This window comes from Pipistrellus hanaki (genome assembly GCF_964339955.1).
Source record: "Pipistrellus hanaki genome assembly, chromosome: 13".
Classification (NCBI taxonomy): domain Eukaryota; kingdom Metazoa; phylum Chordata; class Mammalia; order Chiroptera; family Vespertilionidae; genus Pipistrellus; species Pipistrellus hanaki.
In genome coordinates this window covers 47,035,993-47,050,221 of record NC_140515.1, presented here as the reverse complement: position 1 = coordinate 47,050,221, position 14,229 = coordinate 47,035,993, and the positions used below count along the sequence as shown (strand labels likewise).

Below are 14,229 nucleotides of genomic sequence, written 5' to 3'. Positions count from 1 at the left end.
TGCATATAATATGCCACATGTTCAACAACCTGTGAAAAATTGAATTCATACCATTTCTTTAGAAGCAAAATTAATAAACCCTGTTTTCATAATATTTGGTTTTGATTGCATAGTCTTAGTCTGGAGGCAAAGTTGAAAATGATTTAGAAGCAAGTGTCTAGGAAAAGTCCAAATCCAATTTGTGTTCTCTAATTACAGGCTCAATGCTCTCCATGATTTTGTTTGAAAAAGCCACCTCACACACCCTTTCCATTCTTTCCTAAAGAAAGCAAAAGTCAAGACGAACTCAACTTTTGTCTAATAAAGAAGCAAAGGTAAAATTCTCTCCTAATTCATTGCTAGTTTCACCTGATATTATTTTACAAAGACAAAGAACTATTTTACTATTTTTTTTCCCTCTAAACTAGCAACAAAACAGATTTGGAGAAATTTAAGTTAATCATAATCTATCATCCATAATCCCACCGCCTCAGTAAACATTATTGTTTTGCTTAATATTGCCAGTAATTTTGTAGGACAGACAACCAAAGTATTGAAGAGCATCATCCATGTATTAACTCATTTACTCATTAATATTATTCATCTAGATTATTATTCATCAATATTACTTACATAATATAATTTTTTAGATGAAGAAACTGAGGCACCCAACGAAGTTCAGTAATTGAGCACAGATCACATGCTACAAGATGGAGAGGTGATGTTCTAACCAGACATTCTGGCTCTACCACAGACATAGCCATATGTCTCTCAAATAAGAGCAATAATGACTGAAATATTTACATAGCTCCATATTTATTGTACATATTATTTTACTTTCTTCTATAGCTATTTAACTTCCGATAATTTTCATAGTGGACATGTTTTAATCCTCTTGACTATCATCGCAAGACTATATAACATTTGTAGGTGCTCCATAAGCTAGAATTTGGGAGGTTTCCTATATTTGCTCCAGTCTATAATAATAAAAGGATAGTATGCAAATTAACCAAATAGCCAAACAACAGAAAGACTGTCCAGATGACCATGCTATGACACCCACTGGCGTCAGGCCAGCCAAGGTGGGTGTGATGCAATTGATTGGGGATCCAGCCATCACCCCATGATTGTCCTACAGTGGGAGGCCCAAGCCACTAGCCAGCAGGGCAATCAATCGGTGGGCTGTGTGATCACCCCAAAGAGGGAGGCCCAGGCCACACTCTGCAAGACAATCAACGGGGGGCTCTGTGGAACTGGGGAGCCAGGTGTGTGTGGGGGAAGATTAAGGCAGCACCAGGCCAAGGCAAGTGCGGGCAGAGGGCAGGGCTGCAGGGCTGCGAGGCAGCCAGGTCCATGAGGGCCCAGGAGCTGGGGCTGTGAAGGCCTACCCTTGCATGAATTCAGTGCATTGGTCCTCTAGTATAGAAAATAAAAGAGGGATTTCATTCCCAGAGAATGGCAGGTTTTCCAGATTCTTACTATTGCGCGACCTGAGGTGGAAGTAAGGTTTCCAGGTGGGTTTAAAGCCTTCACCACTACACCCTCCTCTTAGACCCAAGGGGATGAGCAGTGGAGGAGCTGCTTCACCTAGCCTGTGGCGGCTGGTAAGAGGTAGTAAACCTTGAAATGAAATGGAAACAATCGCCTGGATGGATCAGTTTGCATATCAGTGGGTGAGTGGGTGGGTCTGCCCCATCCTGTAGAATTATACCACGTCTCAACTCTGCTCTCTGAGATCTTCTGAGGAAGTGGCATTCAAGGAAATCCTGCTGGGGTTCACTGAAGAGGACTCAAGAAGCTGAAAAAGTTGATATTCAAGGACTTTCACTGGGTCTGAAAACCACATATTAAACAACAGGGGTCAGATTATCACGAGTCAAAATTTGAAGAGAGGCCGAGATAGAAGCAACATCTGAGTCGCTCAGGGAATGTTGATTAGCAGATCACTCTAGGAAGGTAAGGAAGTGTCCGCTGGACAATTTTTCCTGACCAAGCGGCCAGCACTCCCGACTTCTCCCAGAGCTCCGGGCTCGGCGCAAAGGCGGCGCCACCCTACCAGGAAGGGAGCAGCTTCTCTGAGGCCTGGAAAACCCACAGCCGAGGAGTCCATCGAGCACCTGTGGCGCCCCGATCGGAGCAAGCGCGTGGATTCAAGGAAGCTCTTCAACCACCCACAGAAAGGTCAGAGTTTGCGTGGCTAGGCTGAGAGTTCAGGCTGCGATAGCCCCATTGCTCCCACGAGGCCCCGTCCCCAGAGCGGCCCTGAGCGCCGTGGCTCGGAGCGCCGCGAGGCCCCGCCCCCAGAGCGGCCCTGAGCTCCACGGCCCCACCTATTGATATATTGTAGCACCAAAGCGCCGCGAGGCCCTGCCCCCAGTGCGGCCCTGAGCGCTGCGCCCCGGAGCGCCGCGAGGCCCCGCCCCCAGTGCGGCCGCGGCCCCGCCTATATTGTAGCCCAGGAGAGCTGCGAGGGCCCGCCCCCAGAGAGAAAGAAGGCCAGAGCAACCAAAGTCTGGGAGGTCAAACCAGTAACACTGACACCTAAGGGCTGAACTACAAACTGCCTTTTTTTTTTTTCTTTTTTCTTTTTCTTTTTCTTTTTCTTTTAATTAATCAAAAATAAATGGACACAAGTAACTAAGATATAGCCTACCTAAAATTAAGGACTACCTTACAAAACAGGTGCAGTGGAAAGCTGGGAACTGCAAGACTCTCTGATCCAAGAACCAGGCATACCAAATACAATAACAGAGGAAGTGATTGAACTCTACTGGACAATTTTATGCTAATTATACTATTCTTTATTTTATTTTCATTTTTTACATTTTTTATTTAATTTTCATTTTTTACATCTTTTACTTCACAAACGATTTTTTTTTCTTTTTTCCTTACTTGATTTTACCTTTTCAATTATTACATTTTTCAATCTCTATCTTCACTATTACTACTGCTATTTTGCAATTTTTTTTTTCTTTTTCTTTTCCTCCCCAGTACCATTTTACTTCGTCTTTATTTTACATTGGGAGTAAACTTCATTCTATTTTAATCTCTACTATAGCATCATTCAACCCTATCTCAATTCGACCTTTACCCCATCACTCTCTTACTAAACTTTAACCTTTTAGTCTCCAGTTTATCCTATCCCTTTCCGGCTTTAGTTTTTCCTCTATTCTTTCTGTATACCCCCTGCTAAAGCTCTCACTATACTCATAGACCTAAGTTCCAACCCCTGATACAAGTGTATAAATATCACTCTCTGCACTATATTAACTAGTTAAAAAAAAAAAAAAAAAAAAAAACACAAAAAAAACGGTTCTACTTTCTATCCTTTTCTCATTGTTTGAGTGAAGGTTGATTATTGTGAATATTTGTGCTTTTCAGTGAAATTGTTATGCTTATTCCAGTGTTGTTATTGTTGCTTTGTATTTTTTTTTAAATCCTCTGTTTTTGTTTGTTTCTTTGACTTCTGTATATCATAACCTTACTTAATAATAGTGGATATTGTATTGTAGTTTGTATTAATCTCCAAGTATTGTTACCGGCATTGGCTGGGCTCAGTGGTTGATCTATGGCAATTTTCTCCACATATATATAGTTTGTTTCCCATTTTTTTAGTTTGCTTCTTCTTCTCTCTCTCTCTCTCTCTCTCTCTCTCTCTCCTTCTCTCTCTCTCTCTTACTCTCTCTTCTTTTTCTCCCTGTTTTCTAACTTCATTTTGTCATTACTTTATTTCTTCTTTGACTTTTTTTTTTTTTAATTTTTCTTTATTTTATTTTTACCTTCCTTCCTTCCTTCTCTCCTATACCCTAATTTGCCTATCGCTAGGGGTTACCTTTATTAGAGGTTATTAATATTGTAAATACATTCCTGTTAAGTGCCTCTCGTGTTGTACCTGGCAGTGTTGTATTTTGCACCTATAAATTAACGCAAGAGAAAGAACACCACATAACCAGACATCCTGAAAAGAGATACCATGGGAAGACAAAGAAACACCCCACAAATGAAAGAAAAGCAGGCATCACCAGAAAAGGAAGTAAACGAGCCAGAGGCAAGCAGCCTACCAGAGCAAGAGTTCAGAATAATGATTATTGGTTGGCTAAAAAGAATGGAAGAGAAATTTGACAATAACCAAGAAGAAATGAGGAAGAACCATCAGGAATTGAGGAAGAACCAAGAAGAAATGAAAAATGACATCGCTACCATGAAGAACTCAATAGAAAGCATCAAGAGTAGACTAGATGAAGCGGAAGACCGCATCAGTGAGCTAGAAGACAAGATGGAAAAAAATACCCAATTAGAGCAGCTTCTAGAAAAAAAGATTAAAAAGCAGGAGGAGAGCCTACGGGAGCTTTGGGACATTACAAAACAAAATAATATTCGAATAATAGGGGTTCCAGAAGGAAAGGAAACTGAGGTAGACGTGGAAAAAGTATTTCAAGAAATAATGACAGAAAACTTTCCTGAGATAGAGAAGAAAAAACCCACACAAATCCAAGATGCTCACAGAGTCCCAAGCAAAATGAATCCCAGAAGACAGACGCCAAGGCACATTATAATTAAAGTGGCAAACAACAACGACAAAGTAAGAATCTTAAAAGCAGCCAGAGAGAGACAGAAAGTTACTTACAAAGGAACCCCCATCAGACTAGCAACTGATTTCTCAACAGAAACATATCAGGCCAGAAGGGAATGGGATGAAATATACAAAGTCATGCAAAGGAAGGGTTTGAATCCAAGAATACTGTACCCAGCAAGACTATCAATCAAAATTGAAGGGGAAATCAGGAGCTTCACAGACAAAAAAAGACTGAAGGAATTTATCTCCACCAAACCAGCAATGCAAGAAATGCTAAAGGGTCTACTGTAAAAATAAAGAAATAGGAATTGAAGAAGGAACATGGGTATAGAATAAAAATGCCATCAAATGAGTACCTATCAATAATAACCTTAAATGTAAATGGATTAAATGCTCCAATCAAAAGACATAGGGTGTCAGATTGGATAAGAAAACAAGACCCTTACATCTGTTGCCTACAAGAAACCCACCTCAGAAAAAAAGATGCACACAGACTGAGGGTGAAGGGATGGAAAAAAGTTTTCCAGGCAAATGGAAAGGAAAGAAAAGCTGGGGTAGCAATACTTATATCTGACAAATTAGATCTCAGAGTGAAGGACATAACAAGAGATAATGAAGGCCACTTCATAATACTAAAGGGTACAATCCAACAAGAAGAAATAACCCTGGTAAATATTTATGCACCCAATACAGGAGCACCCAAATACATAAAAAAACTGCTGGAGGACATTAAGGGAGAGATTAATAGCAATACAATCATAGTAGGAGATTTTAATACCCCACTGTCACCCTTCGACAAATCATCTAAACAAAAAATCAGCAAAGAAATATCAATCCTAAACGACTCACTAGACCAGATGGAATTAATTGACATCTTTAGAACATTCCACCCCAAAGCCACAGAATATACATTCTTCTCAAGTGCACATGGGACATTCTCAAAGATAGACCACATTTTGGGACATAGGCAAAGTCTCTTCAAATTCAAGAAGATAGAAATCATATCAAGCATCTTCTCAGACCATAGTGGCATAAAACTGGAAATTAATTACAATAAAAATAATCCAAAGAAATCAAATACATGGAGACTAAACAACATGCTATTAAACAAGGACTGGGTTACCAGAGAAATCAAGGAAGAAATTAAAAACATCCTGGCAACAAATGACAATGAAAACACAACAATCCAAAATCTATGGGACACAGCAAAAGCAGTTTTGAGAGGGAAGTTCATATCCTTACAAGCCTATTGCAAAAAACTAGAAAAAATGGTAACAGATGAACTAACTCTACAACTCAAAGAGTTAGAAAAAGAGCAACAAGAAAAGCCCAGTGTAAGCAGAAGGAAGGAAATAACAAAAATCAGAGCACAGATAAATGACATAGAGACCAAAGAAACAATACATAAGATCAACAAAACCAAGAGCTGGTTCTTCGAAAGGATAAACAAGATTGATGGACCTCTAGCCAGGCTAACCAAGAAACAAAGAGAGAGGACCCAAATAAACAAAATCAGAAATGAAAGAGGTGAAATAACAACAGACCCCACCGAAATACAACAGATTGTTACAAAATACTACGAACAACTCTATTCCAACAAACTAAACAACCTGGAGGAAATGGACATATTCCTAGAAAAATACAAACTGCCAAAACTCAATCAGGAAGAATCTAAAAATCTCAATAGACCAGTGACGTGGGAAGAAATTGAAACCGTCATCAAAAAGCTTCCAGCAAACAAAAGCCCAGGGCCAGATGGCTTCACAGGAGAGTTTTACCAAACATTCAAGGAAGAACTAAAACCTATCCTCCTCAGACTATTCCAAAAAATCCAAGAGGAAGGAACACTTCCGAACTCCTTCTATGAAGCCAACATCACCCTAATACCAAAACCAGATAAAGACAACTCAATGAAAGAGAATTACAGGCCAATATCCCTCATGAACATAGATGCCAAAATCCTCAACAAAATTCTAGCAAATCGACTCCAGAAGAACATCACAAAGATCATACACCATGACCAAGTAGGATTTATTCCAGGAATGCAAGGATGGTACAATATCCGCAAATCAATAAACGTGATACATCACATAAACAAATTGAAAGATAAAAATCATATAGTCATATCAATTGACGCAGAAAAAGCATTTGACAAAATCCAACACCCTTTCCTGTTAAAAACTCTTAAAAAGGTGGGAGTACAAGGATCATACCTCAACATAATAAAAGCTATATATGATAAACCCACAGCCAACATTATACTCAATGGGCAAAAGCTAAAACCATTCCCTCTAAGAACAGGAACAAGACAGGGATGCCCACTCTCGCCACTCCTGTTTGACATAGTTCTGGAAGTACTAGCCATTGCAATTAGACAAGAGGAGGAAATAAAAGGCATCCAAATTGGAAAAGAAGAAGTAAAGTTATCCTTATTTGCAGATGACATGATATTGTACATAAAAAACCCAAAAGACTCCATTAAAAAACTAATTGACTTAATAAATGAATTTGGCAACGTAGCAGGATATAAAATTAATGCCAAGAAATCCATGGCATTTCTATACACCAACAGTGAAACTACAGAAACAGAGGCTAAAAAAGCAATTCCATTCACCATCGCACCAAAAAAATTAAGATACCTAGGAATAAATTTAACTAAAGAAATAAAGGACCTATTTGCGGAAAACTACACGACACTGAAAAAAGAGATAGAGGAAGATGTAAGGAGATGGAAGAACATACCATGTTCATGGATTGGTAGAATCAACATCATCAAAATGTCCATACTTCCTAAAGCAATCTATAGGTTCAATGCACTCCCCATTAAAATACCAACGACATATTTCACTGACCTAGAAAGAACTCTCCAAAAGTTCATTTGGAACAATAAAAGACCCCGAATAGCCACAGCAATTCTGAGAAAGAAGAGTAAAGTAGGAGGGATCTCAATACCAGACTTCAAACTATACTACAAAGCCACTGTTCTCAAAACAGCCTGGTACTGGCACAAGAACAGACAAATAGATCAATGGAATAGAATTGAGAACCCAGATATCAACCCAAATCACTATGCTCAATTAATATTTGACAAAGGAGGCACGAATATACAATGGAGTCAAGACAGTCTCTTCAATAAATGGTGTTGGGAAAATTGGACAGACACATGCAAAAGAATGAAACTAGATCACCAACTTACACCATTCACAAGGATAAACTCAAAATGGATACAGGACTTAAACATCAGACGGGAAACCATAAAAATACTAGAAGCATCCACAGGTAGCAAAATCTCAGACGTATGCCAAAATAACTTCTTCACTGATACTGCCCCTAGGGCAATGGAAGCTAAAGAGAAAATAAACAAATGGGACTACTTCAAAATAAAAAGCTTTTTTACAGCAAAAGAAACCATCAATAAAACAACAAGAAAGCCCACGGTGTGGGAGATCATATTTGCAAATATTACCACTGATAAAGGTTTAATCTCCAACATTTACAGACAGCTTATACAACTAAATAAAAGGAAGATGAATGATCCAATTAAAAAATGGGCAATGGACCTAAACAGAATATTTTCAAAAGAAGACAGAAGGAAGGCCAAAAGGCACATGAAAACATGCTCAAAGTCACTAATTATCCGAGAGGTGCAAATCAAAACAACAATGCGGTACCATCTCACACCTGTCAGAATGGCCAACATCAGCAAATCAACAAACGACAAGTGTTGGCGAGGTTGCGGAGAAAAAGGAACCCTCGTGCACTGCTGGTGGGAATGCAGACTGGTGCAACCACTGTGGAGAACAGTGTGGAGTTTCCTCAAAAAACTGAAAATGGAACTCCCATTTGACCCAGTAATCCCACTTCTAGGAATATATCCCAAGAAACTAGAAACACCAATCAGAAAGGATATATGCACCCCTATGTTCATAGCAGCACAATCTACAATAGCCAGAATTTGGAAACAGCCTAGGTGCCCGTCAGCAGATGATTGGATCCAAAAACTATGGTACATCTACACAATGGAATACTATGCTGCCATAAAGAAGAAGGAATTCTCATCATTTGCAGCAACCTGGATGGAATTGGAGAACATCATGCTGAGTGAAATAAGCCAATCAACGAAAGAGAAACACCACATGACCTCACACATCGGTGGATGATAAAGATCTTTATAAACTGATGAACCAAGAGACAGATATAGAGAAAGTAAAGCAACAGGCAGACTGTCAAATTACAGTGGGGAGGGTAGGGATATCAGGGGGAGATAATAGATCAACCGAAGGACTTGTATAAATGCATATAAGTACAACCAATGGACATAAAACTATGGGGAGGGAGGGGATGTGTGGGAGGGAGGGAGGGGGGCAATAAAAAAAAATCAAGAAAATATGTAAAAAATAAATAAATTAAAAAAAAAAAAAAAATTTGAAGAGAGGCCATGCAAAGAAAAAAAAAAAAAAAAAAAAAAAAAAAAAAAAAAAAAAAAAAAGAAAATAAAAGAGGGCTAAGAGTCTGCATATATACACATTTAAAATAATATGTTTGAATAAAGTACTTGGGTCAACACTCTCAGTGAAATTACAAGTATTAATAATATCTTCTTTATTGTTCTCTCCACACTGATGTTTGTAAATTTTCTACCAATGTGTCATGATACTAAGCAGAATGGATGAACCAGTTTCACAGAAACCAGATTTGGATGGCCTACATGTCATCGTGTTTGCTACCTGAAAGAATATATCCTATCATTGAAAATTGCTTTAATTTCTATTTTACCTAATACCCTGTGGACACTATTCCTTTGTAGCTCTCTTAAGTGCTTTTGTTTGTTTTTCTTAATAGCCCTTCTCCCCCTGGAACTATAAATGAAAGTCCCCTCTCCCCCCAGCATAACATTTTATAACCAATGAATTTTCTTTTTCACCATAGTCTATAGACCTCTGGTATCATTCTTCCTATTTCTCCACAAATACCTTCAGGATCAGTCACTTTTCCCAATATTACTCCTGCTTCAATCATTGATTATTTCAATAATTGTTTAAATGGTTGTTTCAATGTCTTGTCCTAACAGTTCCTTGAACTTCTCAGTGATGTCATGTCTTCCTCCCCACCTCAGCAACTTGCTTGATGAAGGTCATGATTTAGAATCACTACTGCTATCCACAGCCTCCAAATGCTGAATCCAGAAAAGGTAATTAGAGGCTCTCCTTTGTGTGTAATGACCACATGATGGTTGCTTTTGTCAACTAGAAATTGAGTGATTAGGTGACAGGAACCATGTCTTTTTTTTTTTTTCTTGCAGTACCTGAATACCTAGTGCTTTTGTAAGTTTATAAGAGATATGAAGTGTGTGATCTGCAGTGTATGAGTATTCATTCCTAAAAGTTTTGCACATTATACTTATATGTGAAATAGGGACAGAATTTAGAATAATCTTGGCTCTACCCTACTTGTCAATGTCAGTATCATAAAAGTGACTCGTTTAGAGGAACAACAAATAACATGTTACAGGAAGCATTCCAATTTTCCAGTAAGAACTAAGTCATGAAAGAGAGACTATATAGACTTCATAAATAATATAATGCAACCCTTAAGAGTATTGGATTCCAAGACATGAAGAAACATGATCCATAGACATAGTCAAATAACTTCAACAATATTTTCCCCCTCCAAAAAACATAGAAAAATCCTTAATAAGATACCAACGCTGAGATCCCATGGGGTGCTTATAGCTGAAGCTTAGACACAGTGGACCCATCAGTGAATTCAATCCTAGTCAACCAATGTTGCTAAAGCCTTAAAGTACAGATAAATTAAAACATGTTTTGCATGGGAAAGTTTCCCCCAGAGTTCCTCATCTTTATATAGGAAATCAATTTGCATCACTGATGATACCATTCATACCAGACAACCCAAAGTTGTTAAAAGATAATTTAGTTTTATGTTGAAAGCAATTTGGTACTTGTTCTAATTTGTGAGTTTCATTTTGTTTGTTAATGAAAAAAATTAATGAGCAATGGTACTAGAAATACAACTCTTCAAAGCTTCGGCAATGTTAAGGAAGTTTGCCATGTACTGTACATCATGACTTTGTGCAGCAGGTGCGTGGACCTCCACCTGGGAGGGGCTTCAATTTAACAGCATAGTTCAGAACAAAAGGTAAAGATGCCCTCACACATACCTTTGCACTGATTTGTGTTCTTGTCAAGAATTGCCTTTGTCGATACAATTTTCCCATACCTGAAAGAGAGAGAAAGAAGAAGAAAAAAACAACAGTTATCATAGCCCAATGAAGACACTTAACAACACTAATTACCATGGGTGTACACACAAAGGAGCAGGAATAAACCAAGGAAAAAGCTCTGAACATTTCACACCTGGATGATCTCTTTCCACCAGTTCTTCTCTATAACTGGAGATATGCTTCCCTACATAATCACTGGGTAGAGCCTTCAAAAATAAACTTGTTGGGCTGTCATAGGTGTCTGAGAGGGGATTGCCTGTGATTGTAATAAAAGTAAATTGCACTCCATGGATGCTTGGAAAAGCACAGACCTAGCGCCAGGCTGAACAGGGCTTGCATCCAGCTTTGGTGCTCACCTAGTGTTGCAACCCAGAGCAGTTTAGCACAGCTTCCCCAGGCCAGTGTTTTTATCTCTAAAAATGAGAATTGTAATGATCACCTTTCAGGATTTGGGAGAGTGTTGAATTGATAAGTTGAGATTTTCTATCAGTGCTCATCGGGTAAATAAAAATAAATTTATTTATTAGTTGGTTATTTTACTACTAAAAACATATTATGTTGTAAGTTAATTAAGGATAAGGACTGAGTTTTGTATTCTCAATGCCTGCCACCAAAGCCAATAGAAGTTAAATAAATGCTTGTTATAAATAAGTAAATTATCCAATGGTACTTCTTTTACAACAAAGTACCTTTCAGATATTCATTATTTAATCATCTCTTGCAGATGACCTACTTTAGGCTTTGTCTTAAAAATATGGCTTACATGAAGAATAAAATTCAACCTCTTTGAGCTGTTTCATGTGGTATAACTGATGGGAGTACAGAAAGTGATTTCCTAAAACCGTGTTCTTCTCAGGATTCCATGAAGGGTGATTCTGACTCAACAGAATAACACGAAGAAACCATCACACAAATTCAGTGCAGTGCTTAATTACTACATCATGCTGCCTTTAAAATAGAGAAGATACAAATATCAAATCTTCTAATTCAATCAATCTTTATTTATTGGGAAACCAAGGCAATATAGTGTTGAGTTAAAATAATATACTGCAACAACAATCTACCATGGCTTGAATCTCAATTAAGCACCAATATATTTGGTTGGTAAAACCTTATGTGTTCTTTGTATCATTTCATTATTTATGATAATATGAATCTATTTTTAAATATCTACTTAATTATTTATTTAAATTTATATGCATCTATTTAAATCTATACCACGATGACACTGGTCTTTACCTCACAGGGTTATTGTGAGAATTAAATGCGGTTACCAAAAGTACTGGTAATAGTGGCTGGCATAGAGTAAGTCTCACTAAGTATTAGTTCTTCTTGCAATGACTTTCTTCCTATTATCTGCTATATAAAATGTCCAGTCTTTGAAATTCTCTAAGATGGGTAAGATATGAATGGAGGTAAAACTATTATCCCAAATGGCAGTTTAAAACATTACTACTTGTTTAAGTCCTTTATCCATTTTGAGTTTATTTTTGTGTATGGTGTAAGTTGGTGGTCTAGTTTCATATTTTTTTTTTGCATGTATTTGTCCAATTTTCCAAACACCATTTATTGAAAAGACTGTCTTGCCTCCAATGTATGTTCTTGCCTCCTTCGTCAAATATTAATTGAGTATAGTGGTTTGGGTCAATTTCTGGGTTCTCTATTCTATTCCATTGATCTATATGTCCATTCTTGTGTCAGTACCAGGCAGTTTTGAGAACAGTGACTTTGTAATACAGATTGATATCTGGTATTGAGTTCCTGCCTACTTTGTTCTTTTATCTCAGGATTGCTACAGCTATTCGGGGTCTTTTTTATTCCAGATGAATTTTTTTTGAGAGTTCGTTCTAGGTCTGTGAAATATGCAGAGAAACCATAAAAATATTAGAGGAATCCACAGGCGGCAAAACCTCAGACATATGCCAAAGCAATATCTTCACCAATAAGCTCCTAGGGCAATAGAAACTAAAGAGAAAATAAACAAATGGGACTACATAAAATAAAAAGCTTCTGTGTAGCAAAAGAAACTATCAACAAAACAACAAGAAAGCCCACTGCATAGAAGAACATATATGCCAATTTTATCACCAATAAACGTTTAATCTCCAACATTTTCAGGGAACTTATACAACTTGATAAAATGAATATAAACAACCCAATCAAAAAAATGGGCAATGATCTCACTCATTTATGGATAATAAAGAACATTATAAACTGATGAACTAAAAGATAGATATAGAGACAGTAAAGCAACAAGCAGACTGTCAAATTACAGCAGGGAGGGTAGGGAGATCTGGGGGAGATAATAGATCAACCGAAGGTCTTGTATACATGCATATAAGTGCAACCAATGGACACAAAACTCTGGAGAGGGAGGGTATCTATGGGAGGGGGGGAATGGTAAGATATGTACACAGATAATAATTGAATTAAAAAATGGGCAATGGACCTAAATAGATACTTTTCAAAAGAGGACATAAGGAAGGCCAAGAGACATGTGAAAACATGCTCAAAGTCACTAATCATCTGAGAGATGCAAATCAAAACGACAATGCGGTACCATTCACCTGTCAGAATGGCTATCATCAATGAATCAACAAATGACAAGTGCTGGTGAGGATGCAGAAAAAAAGGGACTCTCTTGCACTGCTGGTGTGAATGTTGACTGGTATAGCCACCATGGAGAGCATATGGAGTTTCCTCAAAAAAACTAAAATGGAACTCCCACTTGACCCAGTGATCCCACTTTTAGGAATATATCCCAAGAAACTAGAAACACCAATCAGAAAGGATATATGCACCCCTATGTTCATAGCAGCACAATTTACCATAGCTAAGATTTAGAAACAGCCTAAGTGCCCATCAGCAGATGAGTGAATTAAAAAGCTTTGGTACATCTACACAATTGAATATTACATTGTAGTAAAAAAGAAGCAATGCATGGATGGAACTAGAGAGCATTATGCTAAGCAAAATAATCCAGTTCTAGAAAAATATATATCACATAATCTCACTCATTTATGGAATATACTGAACAACAAAAACTGATGAACAAAAACAGATCCAAAGACAGAGAAGCATGAATTAGACTTACAAACCTCAGAGAGAAGGTAGGGGAGGGAGGATGGGGGTAAGGGAAAGAGATCAACCAAAGGACTTATATGCATGCATATAAGCCTAACCAATGGACACAGACAATAGGGGGGTGAGGACATGAGTGGGGGTTGGGAGGACAATGGAAGGATAAGAACACATAAATAACACCTTAATCAATAAAGAAAAAACATAAATAAATATAAGACTTGGACTACCAAAACTTCCCTAAAATATTTGACAGGTCAAGTTATTTGCTAAAGGGATAGTTTCCATTTACAGTTTATATTGTTATTTTTAATGTTAATTACTTCATTAATTAGATTTTCATCATATT

At 37.7% G+C, this 14,229-nt stretch overlaps 1 protein-coding gene across 12 annotated transcripts in view; it reads right to left on the bottom strand.

The window, feature by feature from the left end:
- Positions 1-14,229, bottom strand: part of RBMS3 (RNA binding motif single stranded interacting protein 3) — a gene marked incomplete at its 3' end in the record, with an annotated part of 624,952 nt that overhangs the window by 419,890 nt on the left and 190,833 nt on the right. For all 12 annotated transcript variants that reach the window (XM_084902493.1, XM_084902500.1, XM_084902503.1 and 9 more), the window contains exon 3: positions 10,737-10,795. In XM_084902493.1, coding sequence (XP_084758619.1) covers positions 10,737-10,795 — 59 coding nt within the window. The remainder of the gene's footprint in view (positions 1-10,736; positions 10,796-14,229) is intronic.